We start from the raw sequence: 13631 nt of genomic DNA, 5'->3' as shown, positions 1-13631 counted from the left end.
TTAATAAACAAAAATTGAAATTACAAGTGTTTTTGGGACAATTTTTTGGTTTTACTAAAACGGAAGAAAACGAACGTCAATTATAAGATAAAGAAATGTTGAACTTAAACTAAGTTATCTAGATGATATGGACTTCCATGGTAGCTGAGAAATCTGCAGAAAGAAGGAGAAGGATCAGAGAATGAAAAGAGAAGAAGAAAAGAGGAGAGGAGAGAAGAGAGAGAAGAGAAATGAGAAAGGAGTGAAGAATACCAGATTTTTCGTTAGTTGCTTTCTCTCTCCTCTGTGGCTTTTAACAACCTCCTGCTGACGTGTCATGATCACAACCCTTGAGCCTCATTCATTAACATTCCATTTCAATCGTTGATTCCAAATTTTGGTTATTCACTTTATCCGAGCCCTAGCTTCGAACCTCGGCTCCCACATTTTTTATTTGATTTATTCTACTATTAGTCTATACTAATCAGGTCATAACAGGTGAAGACGCTTCAACTGGCTTGATGCACTGGATGTAGTCAAACCATAGAAAGTAAAGCAGGCCGCAAGAACAACAATATACTCAATGTAATCCCACAAAGTGGGAGACACCGCAGGAACACCATAATTGCAAAAATCAATTTATAAATTATGTAGGAGGCAACAAATCGATATCCATTTATAAACAGGCAACTAATTGATGTGTACAAATTGACTTAAATGGATGAGAATGGAAAAAAGAAGCTAAGCTAAGCTAAGCGGAGATGATTAAATAAGTGGTATTTACAAAATAGAAAAACAAAAAATGAAGATATTTACATCTTTTTAACTTTGTATTTAACTATTCTACAAATCTTTGAGATGATTAAATAAGTGGTATTTACAAAATAGAAAAACAAAAAATGAAGATATTTACATCTTTTTAACTTTGTATTTAACTATTCTACAAATCTTTCATCCAATATGTTGATTCTTCTCAACGTTCCACACCACTCTATGCTGCTGCAGCTCAAAAAATAAGCAGCACGCAACCTCAGTGAGCCCGATAAGCATTTCAGAGAGGTTGACACCAACTGACCAGAAAATGTCAACAGTAACTTCAGTGAGCCGATCACTGTACAAGAGATGTAGACAAGGACCAGATGAGATGTCAAGAATCCATCTGCCACTAACCACCTCAAACGAACACCCAAGTCAAAAAATCTTGTTTCTCAATCTGAGAATTTGTGACGAAGCTATGAAGATGTTACCTCATCAACATAGACAGAAACACAAGCATCTGCTGCACCAGCAGCAAGCAGCACTTGATAGGGATGGAAGGTAAGACATCTTACAGATCCTATCCTCTGAACCATGAAGGTGGACAAATATCTAATGGTGCCTAACTGCTCACCCTCCAGGTTGAAAATTTTGAATAGTTGCTTTGATGAATCACTTGCTACAAGGGGTGCATGACGATGTAAAGCTAGAGATGTAAGGGATCCCCTGTGAGCATAAATGGACAAATATGCCTCCTTGAGATTTCTCATATCAAGGAACTGAATATCACCAGCCTGAGATGCACTGACAACCTGAGAAGAAACAGTTCATGAATTCTCATTTTCTTTGACAATATTGGAGAATTTTTTTCTGCAAAAAAATTGTTAATAAAAATAATTATTGGAACAACTAATATTAAAATGAGACAGAGAGTGTATACACTCTTTTTTTTTGTTTTTCTGAAAAACCAGTAACCGACAAGTTGATATTAGAAAAAAGTATTTTTAATTATTTCAAAAGAATAAATTATAACATTTCTTTATTAGCCATTAACACACCTTTAACTCATCTATAACAAACCATTATTTGCTCCCTTATTACATATGCTACTTTGTGGTATTGTTACGTCTCTCTTCATTAGTATTTCTTATTCTTAATTGCCTATTATTAATCCTTAGCCTTGAAGATGACATTTACCATGGATTGATATTTGATACGTTTCAAGAATGATAAAGAGGTCAATCTCATGATCATTAACTATTATTAATATGGAAGGCTCTTAAGCCATTTTCTAATGAAGGTATATATATGTCCAGTCCTTTTATTCGAGAGAATGAGAGAAACCAAGAGAAAAATCTTCTACCTCTTATATTATATTTCCATATTATCTTTTGTTGGGTTTTCGTTTGCTTAATCTTTGTTAGATTCTGGCTCCTAGTTTATACTAAAAGAGCTTGTTGAATCCTGGGATATTCTTAAGGACAGTTGTCACCTGACAGGCCTCAAGCTATGAGATCTCCCTACAAGTGTTCGAGATGTTGTATTTTCCTTGAGATTTACAACAGTTGACAGGCCAGATATAAAGAGGGCAATAGTTACCTTTGCTGGTTGAAGTTCAGGTTGAAAGCCAACCCCAACAACTCTTTCCACTTCCGTATGAGGTCGTATTGAACAAACAAGCCTAAACAACCACATATTAAACGGTCAAAAACCACTGAATGATGGACGTATTTTTATGCACCAAAAAATGCATGCATCTGTGGGTAATGCCCTATGTATGAGACGAACCATGCAGATTTGATACCCATTTTTGAGGTCTGAAATTACCCTCACACCTCATAATGCCAAGGAAAATGTCATCATCCTGAAATCTATAAATCACAGATTCCAGGAAACGTGATTCCTACACCCCAACCCCACTCAAAAAGAAAACCGAAGACTTGTGGTCTAAGTTATATAATGCAATTTCACGGCACCAATTCCGATGTTGTACTTGAGGTACACATACAAGTGCAGATGCACACATAGATGCACGTGAATTACAAGCATTACATCTTACATTTCTGGCATTCGGATATCAAATAGTTTCACAGATCCATCCACGAAGCCAGCACCAAATTGACCCACGTGAACTTCAGAAGCAGACTGCACAAGGCACGAAAAAAGTATAGATGTCATCACAAAGATAAGTGGCATGGTTAGAGCATTCAGCAAAGAGCATAACATATGCGTGTGATAGAATTGTTTAAAATCACAAGAAAACACTAATGTTTTAGAGTAGAACTTGAGATAGCAGAAAAAGGAACCAAGAATAAGTACTGCCAAAAAGGATAAGGCCAGCCTAGTTTAATCAAAAAAAGAAACAAATATCTTCCCCTACTCCACTCAATGCAATCCATACAAATATATCTTGACAACATTAGCTGGTGGCGGAAAATGTGTTGAGGTAGGTGAACATGTACTCCTAAGAAGATTTTTTTTTTTTGCTGAGTTCGGTAACAAATTATATACCATCAACACTATGGGTTGGTGTTTGGTTCTTCAAAACGTTCGTCCGATTCTTCGGTTTTTAGTTCTTCACTGGTGCATACTGATCTTAGGCGTATTTGTATGCCTAAGTGTCATTATGTATGCGCGTTTAGGTTAGGATAACTTGGTGTGCTTAATGAAGTATAAGGTGTTATCTGTGTATTTGTGTGCTAAGTTGCATGTTTAGAGTGTTTAACGTGAATTTGAAACAATTCAAGAACCAAAATGATCAAATAGAGATGAGACGAGATAACTAGTTATGACGGCCTAAGCTATGCTTGTTTTAGTGTACTTTGATGAGCTTTTTGTTGTATGGTGTAATCAGTAATGTTTGTTATGAGTTGTTGTAGGAGACATTGAAGCAGCCATGGAAGCTAAATGAGGCCTACACGGAAGCTACACGAACCACAACGATTGAGGAAACAAGTAATGGTTTAGACAAGAAGCATAGCACAAAGAGGGGACAAAATCTCATGTTGGGGAGCACCCTTGCGCAGCACCCCCTACTTCCACTAGCTACTGGTTGGGGTATCGATAGGCTATGTGAAGCACCCCCTGGGCCAGCCATGCAATGCAACCCCCCCTCCAAAAAAAAAAAAAAAACCTGACTAAATTTGGTTTTCTACTCAATTTAAGTTGATGGCAAAGTGGTCAATGCTTATATTTCGTACCGGCAGATTATGGACGGCCTAAAGGGCTATATAAAGAGTACTTAGCCACAATTACAAGGCATCTTTAACTTCATTTTTCTTGTAGTTTTACTTATGAATTCTTTAATGGTGACTCTTTGTAAGAGTATGAGTGACTAAACACCTCTTTTCTAGGGTTGAGGTTTCAAACATAATTACTTAGCGTACATTCAAGTTTATTAAAGTTAATTATCATATTTCGTTGTTCTTATATTCTTGTACTCACTATTCTATTGATTCGCGACCTTTAAAATACATCTATATTTCTTTTGTGAGCTCGGAAGGAGAAACATTAGATTAGAACGTAGAACATAAGGAATGTGTTCTGGTTTTTTAGATGAATTAAATAAAAGATTTGCGATTGGGATAGGAATACACCTAATTTTTCCCGTTTGGTTCAAATATGAGAAGAATATAAATGCATTTGGATTAGTTCCCATATCCCCACTCAACGATGTAGTTGTGAAGCTAATTTAAATAGACGATTAGAGACTCAGAAGACCATAATTGTGATATTAAACCCGTGAATCAACAACCAAGATAAATACTTAACCAACGAGGTTGTATAGTTGTGCATGATTGTTCAAGATGCCTTGACCTTAGAATTCTCCAAATTATTGTTATAACACTTTTAATTTCCGTTATTGTTCATTTTACTTTTAGAGTAACAAAACTCAAATTCTCATTGGCTACATATCACACTCGTTTAACTTTAATAGTAATATTTGAATTGGATTGACTATTAAACACCAAGTATCTGTGGGATCGAAATTCGGCTCGCAAGAGCCACTTTATTACTCGCACGACCACGTACACTTGCGTGTGCGGTTGAATGCAACAAGTTTTTGGCGTTGTTGCCTGGAACTTGAAATATTAACACCCTTCTAATTTTTAGTTTTACTATTCTATTTGATAACTGCGAACAACTTGGTCTTAGCTATTGAATTTGCAGGTACAGGTTTGAATCTTAAGCAAGCTGGCAAGGGAGAGGGAATTGGTTGAACCACATCCCGGACTTGAGCGACGTTTGCACCAACTACAGAGAGAAGCAACACTTTTCTATCCAATCCCACAAGTTCAACAAGGCGAGACCATTCCTGCAACAATGGGTGATGAACAACCAGCCCACAAAAGAATGCACGAAGTGGCAATCCCACTCGCAACCAATGTAACCTCCAGTATTCACAGATCAAACGCAAAAGGCAGATTTGAGCTTAAACAGAACATGGTGCAATTGTTGGACACAAGCGGGCAGTTTATAGGCTTGTCACATGAGAATCCACTTATCCATCTTCAAAATTTTCTAGAGATCATTGACACATTCATTCTCGCGAGAGTCTCCACAGATTACATGAGGCTCACTCTTTCCCATTCTCACTCTTGGGAGAAGCACAAAAATGGTTGAAGATAGAACCTTCAAATTCAATCACAACATGGGACGACTTGGCAAAGAAGTTCCTCATTCGATTCTTTCCACCGGGCAAAACTGCAAAGGTGAGGAGTGAGATCTTAAGTTTCAAGCAGAAGCCAAACGAAAATCTCTATCATGCATAGGAGAGATTCAAGTCTCTAATCAGAGATTGCCCGCATCACCATCAAACAAATGAGGTATTAGCTTATACTTTTGTTGAAAGTCTTGACCATAACACAAAGATTTTGCTAGATTCAGCAGCAGGTGGTCGGCCTTTGAAGAAAACCTATGATGAGTTGTATACTCTCCTCAACCGTATCCTACAAGGTAATCCAAAGTGGCAGGTTGATGTATCCAGAAGTATGATGAAGAAGCCTGCAGGTATGATCGAGGTAGATAGTATCACAGCATTGGCTGCACAGTTGGCCTCTTTTCAGAACCAAATGATGACGCAGTTCAACACGTTGAGTATGGCTCCACCTCAGGCCCAGGTTAACGCAGTTCAACAGGTACAAACTTAGTTTGAGATTTGTGGTAGTAATGGTCACTTTGTAGATTTATGTGAGGGAAATCCAAAGTCGGTGAATTTCTTGAGCAATGCACTAACAGGGAATCAGAACTATGGTAATGCCCACAATCATAATTGGCAGAGTCAGCCCAACTACTCTCGAGGCAATAATTAGGTCCAACCTCAGCAGTTTCAGCAGCAGCAAGATAAATCAACAATTGGCTCAAAAGAATTTAGAGGCGCAGCTGGGCCAATTAGCTCAGGCGCAGACGTAGAACACAAAACCTCAAGGGGGTTTGCCTAGTGACAGAGTAAAAGCCAAAGCAAGTTATAACAATCACCTTGAGGAGTGGTAGAGATTTGATTGATGCATCTCCAAAAAAAAATCATGAGGTGCAAACAGAGTTGATCAAACCTAAGCATATGGAAAATCAAGTTGAAATCAAAGCAGCTAACAAAAAGGGAAAGACTTAAGTACGCAAATAAAAAGCTGGTTGAACAATCTCAAAACAAACCCCCACCACCATTCCCTCAAAAGCTTAAGAAAGCCAAAAAGGATGTTTGTTTTAAAAACTTCTTTAACACATTTAGAGAACTTCACACTAACCTTCCTTTATTAGATGTTTTGCAAGGGAAAAAACAAATACGCTAAGTACCTGAAGGATATAGCGACGAACAAAAAAAGGATTGGTGATATTGATACTATAGCACTTACAGAAGAGTGTAGTTCTGTGGTTACGAGCAAGATGCCCAAAAAACTCAAGGACTCCGGGAGTTTTACCCTCCTCATACAAATTGGTGAAAGTGATGTTCAAGCTTTGAGTGATTTAGGGATAAGCATCAACTTGATATCCCTTTTTGTGCCAAGGCCCTCATCTGTGTTACATATGACAGACAGAACTAGAGTAGTCCCCGAAGGAATTATTGAGGATGTTCTCATTAAGGTTGGTTAGTTCATTATCACAGCTGACTTTGTTGTTCTTGACTATTAGGCAGACGATAGGATACCAATCTATTTTTGGCTACCGGTGGAGTTTTGATAGATGTTAGAGAGAGCATACTCAAGATGAGATTGAATGATGAATAGGTGGCCTTCAGAGTGTACAAAGCACTCAACACACCCTCACACTATAAAGACCTATGCATGATCTCAGCCATAGAAGTGGATAAATATGGGGTGGAGGAGTGCAAACTTTAAAATGCCTTTTTGGAATCTCTCATGGTGTTGCCTAACTTGATGACTAAGCTGGAGCTTGAAAAACTTGCATGTGATCCTACATGAGGTAAGAAAAGTAGTAAAAGGGAAAATTCTGATGGTATTGTTAGTAGTTTTAAAACTAATATGATACTTTGGAAATTAGACCGAGGTTGATTCTAGTCCATTATTAATCTACTCTTTTACCACTACTATTTATTTCAGTCGATGGGGGAATTCGACCCCTTTATACGCTTTTATGTCAATTTAGTCCCAAACTTAATCAAGGACAATGGATTTATAGATTTATAATCTTTTCGGCTCAATCCGAGTTCGAGCACTTACTATATAAATAAATAAATAAATAAATAAATAAATATATATATATATATATATATATATATATATATATACATGCATACATACATATACTTAGAAGCCTTGGTTCGGGACCAAGCAGCATATACAGATATCCCGAGTTTCCTATGGGCCCCTTCGTCCATGAGCCAAAGTCCCGGATAAGGATGGCTGTCATAGGTTCGACCTTTGCAAGCTACTGAGCTGGAGGAGGTGTATACAATTGATTCATTATGACACTTGCATTGGACATGTTTACTATTGTTTTATCTTGCATCCGTTCATTCATACGCATCGCCTACCACCAGTATATTTTTTTGGTGTTTATATCTATCAGCTTTATAGGGGTTTGTATAGGTATAAGCTATGATTGTTGTTTGCTGAGTATTTGCTTGAACCTTCCGGCCTTTGGGCTTATGAGGGTTCAGTTAGGTTATTGTTAGTCTGGACTAATCGATTACTTTATCGGTGGTTATTATTATGGTTGTTCGTGGCAGGATGATTATGGACAGGTACCCAAGATTGTTGGTACGTTTCTGATTCCTTTTTTTCTCATAGTAAGATATGTTATTGTTTAGTCATCCTTCGATTAGAGACTTTAATTATGCTAGTATTAGCTCCCTTGGCTATGATCTTCGAGATGTTAGGTTGGCTCCCCCAGGTTATTTATTACCTTTGAATTTAGTCATATATACATATGATATCACCGTATATCCCTCTCTTTCCTTTGTATTACTTCATATCCTTCTTTCACACTTCATTTGTATATTGGCTAGAGATATATAGTATTGCACGTTAGTCCCTGATTACTGTTAGGATGGGCTAGTCATCCTTATTGTTCCATTAGCATTATTACGTTTAGTTTCTTGGATAGTTGCCTGTAGTTTATATTCCTGTTTTACATGTTATTTATGCTTACATTACCTTTGGAGCTCAATCAGTCGATGCCTACTGAGTACCACGTGTTTGGTACTCATACTACAATTCTGCAACCTGCAGATCATAGTACGAGCTCTCGCCGTTGATGTGTGCATCGTGCGGAGCAGCTATGGATCAGAGATTCAGGTGAGTAGATCCTGAACGGACTGATTCTGCCAAAGAACTTTGACCAAAGGAACCTTTTTTCTTAGTCTGCAAATCTAACGATCAAGGATTTGACTGGGATTTCCTCATAGGAGAGACTGTTCTGAATATCTACACTCTTTATAGGGACTACAACTACTGGGTCATCAATGCACTTCATTAGCAAAGAGACATGAAATATTGGGTGCACTAATGCTAAGTTTGCAGGCAACTCAAGCTCATAAACGACCTTACCAAAAAGACTAAGAATCTTATACGGACCAATATATCGGGGACTAAGTTTCCCCTTATTGCCAAATCTCTTCATTCACTTCATGGGAGAGATCTTCAAATACACAAAGTTACAAATCTCAAACTCGAGATCTTTTTTCTCATATCTACATAAGATTTCTATCGGCTCTGAGCTGTCTTAAGCTTCTTTCTGATCAACTGCACCTTTTCTAAGTCATCAAACACCAAGATAGGCCCTGTTAATGCGGCCTCACCTACTTCAAACCAACTAATGGGAGATCTACATCTCTTCCCATAAAGTGCCTCAAATGGAGCCATCTGAATACTAAAATGATAGCTGTTATTATACGCGAACTCAATCAAGGGAAAGAGGTCATCCCAACTGTCCTTAAAGTCAACAATACATGCTCTCAACATATCTTCTGGGGTCTGAATAGTCCTTTCTGCTTGACCATCTGTCTGAGGGTAAAGGTTGTAGTGAACGTTCTGGATCTACCCCAGTTTTTCTGAAAAAACTTCCTAATTGTTCATTAAAAAATTCCCTACCATTGTCACTTCAAAAAATCTTAATTTTCTCATTAAACTGTGTTTCCACCATTACATATTAAGTCTCAAACACATTTTTAACCTCAAATTTGTCCTTCAATAAAAAAAACCTAACTCAGTCTAGTATGATCGTCTATAAAAGTTACAAACCACAATTTCCCCGACATTGTTGAAATTCTAAACAGTCCCCAAACATCACTATGAATCATCATAAAAGGTTTAGAAGCCTGATACTTTTAAGAGGGAAAAAACGATTGGTGATGCTTAGCCAATTCACAAAATTTACACTGGAATAAAGACAGATTTTTATTTTCAAATAACTGAGGTAATAAATGTCTTAAATAATAAGAACTTGGATGTCCAAGCCTATAGTGCCAAAGCATGACTTTATTCAAAATAGAAGTAGAGTTCAGACAAGTAGGATTCAGTTGCAGAGAGTTGTCCCCGTTGTCAAGAAAATAAAGACCTTCATATTCTCTAGCACTGTCAATCGTCTTCCCCGAGACCTTTTCCTAAAATTCACACAAATCAGAGTCAAAAATAGCATGACAATTAAGAGAACGGGTTAATTTACTGACAGAAACCAGATTACAAGACAGTTTTGGAACATGAAGAATATCATGAAGTGTGCGAGATAGTGATAGTCTAACAGTTCCATTTCCAGCGACTGCGGAGAAGGAACCATCAACTATCTTGATTTTATTATTCCCTGCACAAGGAGTACAAGTAGAGAAAGCACAGAAACTTCCAGTCATGTGATCAGTAACTCCTGAATCTATGATCCAAGAATCATTTCGGTTGGAGTTAGCACTAAGAAAAGCAAATGGTACGATACTTGTTTCAGCAAAAGAACAAAAAGGATTAGAAGGATTTGGTGCATTTGCACAGAGCTGGGGAGATTGAAGAAGTTTGTGCAAAATCTCTAGTTGTTCCCTTGTAAATAGAGATGAATCTGGAGGAGGTTGCTGCTCCTGCTCAAAATGAGTTGTTTGGAGGGCTTGGCCATGTTGATATTGGAAGCCACTATTATCAACTCCCTTCTGCTTCCACTTCGGTGGTTTCCCGTGAATCTTCCAACATGTTTCACAGGTGTGCCGGTGTCTTTTGCAATGATTGCACCATGGTCTGTTGTCTTCATTTTTCACTGTCACAAAAGCTGAAGAGTCCATAGCAGGTTTTAGTTAAATATTTAAATCAGGTTTTAACATAACTTTCCTCCTAGTTTCTTCTCTCCTAACTTCAGAAAAGGTTTCACGAAATGAGGGCAGAGGATTTTTTCCTAGGATTCGTGACCTACCCTCATCAAACTCCCGATTCAATCCTGCTAAAAAAGGTAAACTCTCTCATTTTCGTCCCCTTTTTTTGCGTTCACACTATCCACAGAACACTCACATTCATCATTATAACATTGGTCTAACTCCTGCCTCAAAGACACCATTTCGTTATAACAAGCAGTGACTTCTTTGTCACCCTGCTTAGCCTGCCATAGTTTAATTTTCAACTCAAATATTTGAGAAGCATTTTCTACATCAGAATATGTCTCCTAACGGCTTCCCACACATCCTTAGCAGTAGGTAAAAAAAGATAAGGTTTACCTACGAGTGGTTCCATGAAATTTATTAACCAGGCAATCAAGAGTGAATTCTCTGAGCTCCAAGTGTTCATCTTTGGGTCTCCGACTTCCGGCTTTTTCATCTCTCCGGTCAGATGTCCCAACTTTTCACGACCATCAATTGCAAGCTTTATGAACTGTGCCCATTCCAGGTAGTTCTTCCCGTTTAATCGATGAGAAGTTAACTGGATGGACATGTGAGAAATATTGCTTCCTTGAGTCATCATATTTTCTGTAGGGACTTCTAAAGAAGAACTTTTGTCTTCTTTTGATGTTCCAGAAAGATGATCTCCTTGGAAAGCTATTTTTTCCATGTGATACTAGAGGAAAACGTCGTGCTCTAATACCATGAAAGTTAAGAAAGATACTGCAAAAGTATATTTTTTATTCATAGAATTTTACAGTATTTATAAGAGAAAAGTAAGATCAGAATGAACTAATCAATCCCTGATTCTTGGGAGATTCTTGAATCAAGGGATTTCCCCTAATCTATTTCCAAAAATAATGTATTTTCCTAAGATACATGCTATCCCATATTGACAGGAGCTGATTACAGTCAATCTGTTAGCTGATTTGTGGAGCAGATTTGATTGAAATCTGTCAGTCATTCTGGAGCAGATTCTGCAATCTGCCAGCTCATTCGACAGTAGCTATTGTGGAGGTTGAGCTTCTTAATGCCTAAACCACCTTGTTTTCTGTTGAGGGTAAGAGCATCCCACTTCACAAGATTGTAGCCTCTGTTTTCTTTATTCCCCTGCCACAAAAAGTTCCTTCTCATCTGATTCATCCTTTTTTCAATGCTCTTTGGGATGGGAAACAAACTCATCATATAAGTAGGTAGAGCATCTAGGACAGATTTTATGAGGGTCAGTCTACCTCCCAAGGATATATATTAACTCTTCTATCTTGATAACCTTTGACTACTAATAGAGCATGTACCACATGTTAAGATATCTCATGATTGATTTAGTATCTCATAGTGATTTAGTTTTTATTTAGGAGAAGATTATAATTCTTTATTAGTTGATTCTTTTCTTCCTTAGTTTGTGTTCTCTTGTATAGATACACATACATATCAATGAAATCAAATAACTCCATCTTCATTCTCTACATTTATATGGTATCAAAGCCAAAATACTCTTAACAGAGTCCAAGATCCATTTTTTTCTTCTTCTCTTTGTAGCGATGGCCAATTCTGCCCCTGTCGTTAATGCCGACGCAGCCCCTGTCCTCAAACACTTGATTCAATTCATTCCATCATCCCAGCTGCCCATTAAACTAAACTAACTGGCAGCACTAATTTCACCGTCTGGAAAGCCCAGATTGCCATGTTGCTTCATGGCCATGACCTCTATGGTCACCTTGACAGCACCATGTTGTCCCCTGCTAAAACAATCACAACTAACAGCCTTGAGACAGCCAACCCTGCGTACAAGGATTGGTTTTGTCAGGATAAACTGATCTAAAGTGCTCTCATGGCCTCTGTAGATCCCACAATCGCACCCACGATAGCTTTTGCTATCAATTTCACACTTCCTCTGCAAACAAATCGCAAACCCACGTCTTCAGCCTTCGTTGCCATCTCAATCGAGTCAGTAAGGACAACAAATCCATTGCCAAATATATGCGAGAGATTCGCTCTCTCTCTGATGAACTCGCCACAGCAGGTTCACCTATCAATAATGAAGAACTAGTGGTGAAAATACTGAGTGGACTCGGGTCAAAATTTCGCGAGATCTCTGCAGCCATACGGGCAAGGGACTCCTATTAGCTATGAAGAACTTTTTGACAAGCTTCTTAATCATGAACTTTTCCTCAAACATGAGGACCTCAAGAAGACTTCTACCCAGATCACAGCAGCTGTTGCTCAACGAGTGCCAAATACTCCATCAACTCCATCAGCCCCACGCAACAATAGATGCCCAACCAACAACAATAACTGATGTCCCCAATGCAGGCAGCCTAATCAAAGCACTCATTCTCAGTATCCAATGGATAATTCCCAGTGGCGCAATCCAATGGATAATTCTCAGTGGAGTAACTTCCCACACCAATCATCACGAGTACGCTGTCAACTTTATGACAAATTCGGGCATACAGCAAATGCTTGCCGCTCTCGGTCCCATAACCACCTTGAAGCGAAAGCAAATTTTGTTACGCACACAACACCGAGTGACCCCTGGATTCTTGATTCAGGTGCATCTCACCACATCACCTCGGATACCAACTCACTCCACAATGTTCAAGAATTCAAAGGTCTAGACGCAGTGACAATGGGCAATGGTAATGTTATTCCAATTACTCAAACTGGTAATACTTAACTACATCAAATACTGCGTTCAAACTCTCTAGTATTTTGTATGCTCTAGTTATCAAACGCAAACTCATTTCAGTTCATCAATTTTGCAAAGAAAATCTAACCTCCATAGAATTTTTTCCTTTTACTTTTCTCGTGAAGGATCTGACTACGGGAGCACCTCTTCTGCACGGCCCGAATAAAGCAGGTCTCTATGAATGGCCATCCCTGACTCGACCAAACATCAACATTGTCATTGCTGGACCTTCCTTACATCTATGGAATCGACGATTGGGCCACCCCCACTCTCGAGTTTTGCTTTCCATTTTAAACAGTTCCCATCTTTCATATTCTTCAAAGATAAGTTAACTTATTGTAATTCTTGTTGTTGCAATAAAGCTCATAAATTTCCCTTTTATTCAAACACTTTGTCCAGCAA

At 38.2% G+C, this 13631-nt stretch overlaps 1 protein-coding gene and 1 non-coding gene across 6 annotated transcripts in view; both read right to left on the bottom strand.

Moving 5' to 3' along the window:
- Positions 1–707: 707 nt before the first annotated feature.
- The window catches only part of LOC107845950 (regulatory-associated protein of TOR 1), a 34697-nt gene continuing 21773 nt past the window's right edge, over positions 708–13631 (bottom strand). For 4 of the 5 annotated variants that reach the window (XM_047398216.1, XM_016690461.2, XM_016690462.2 and 1 more), the window contains 3 exons: positions 2795–2880; positions 2335–2416; positions 708–1547 (listed from right to left, as the gene is read on the bottom strand). In XM_047398216.1, coding sequence (XP_047254172.1) covers positions 1212–1547; positions 2335–2416; positions 2795–2880 — 504 coding nt within the window. In that variant the 3' untranslated portion in view covers positions 708–1211. The remainder of the gene's footprint in view (positions 1548–2334; positions 2417–2794; positions 2881–13631) is intronic. The other variant, XM_047398217.1, reaches the window with a different exon arrangement.
- Positions 5445–5549, bottom strand: LOC124888237. Its single transcript, XR_007046368.1, has one exon. It is a non-coding gene; the product is annotated as a small nucleolar RNA R71 (small nucleolar RNA).

The sequence above is a fragment of the Capsicum annuum genome, chromosome 10 (assembly GCF_002878395.1).
Source record: "Capsicum annuum cultivar UCD-10X-F1 chromosome 10, UCD10Xv1.1, whole genome shotgun sequence".
Classification (NCBI taxonomy): domain Eukaryota; kingdom Viridiplantae; phylum Streptophyta; class Magnoliopsida; order Solanales; family Solanaceae; genus Capsicum; species Capsicum annuum.
The sequence above is the reverse complement of the archived record's forward strand: the minus strand, read 5'-3'. Positions and strand labels throughout refer to the sequence as shown.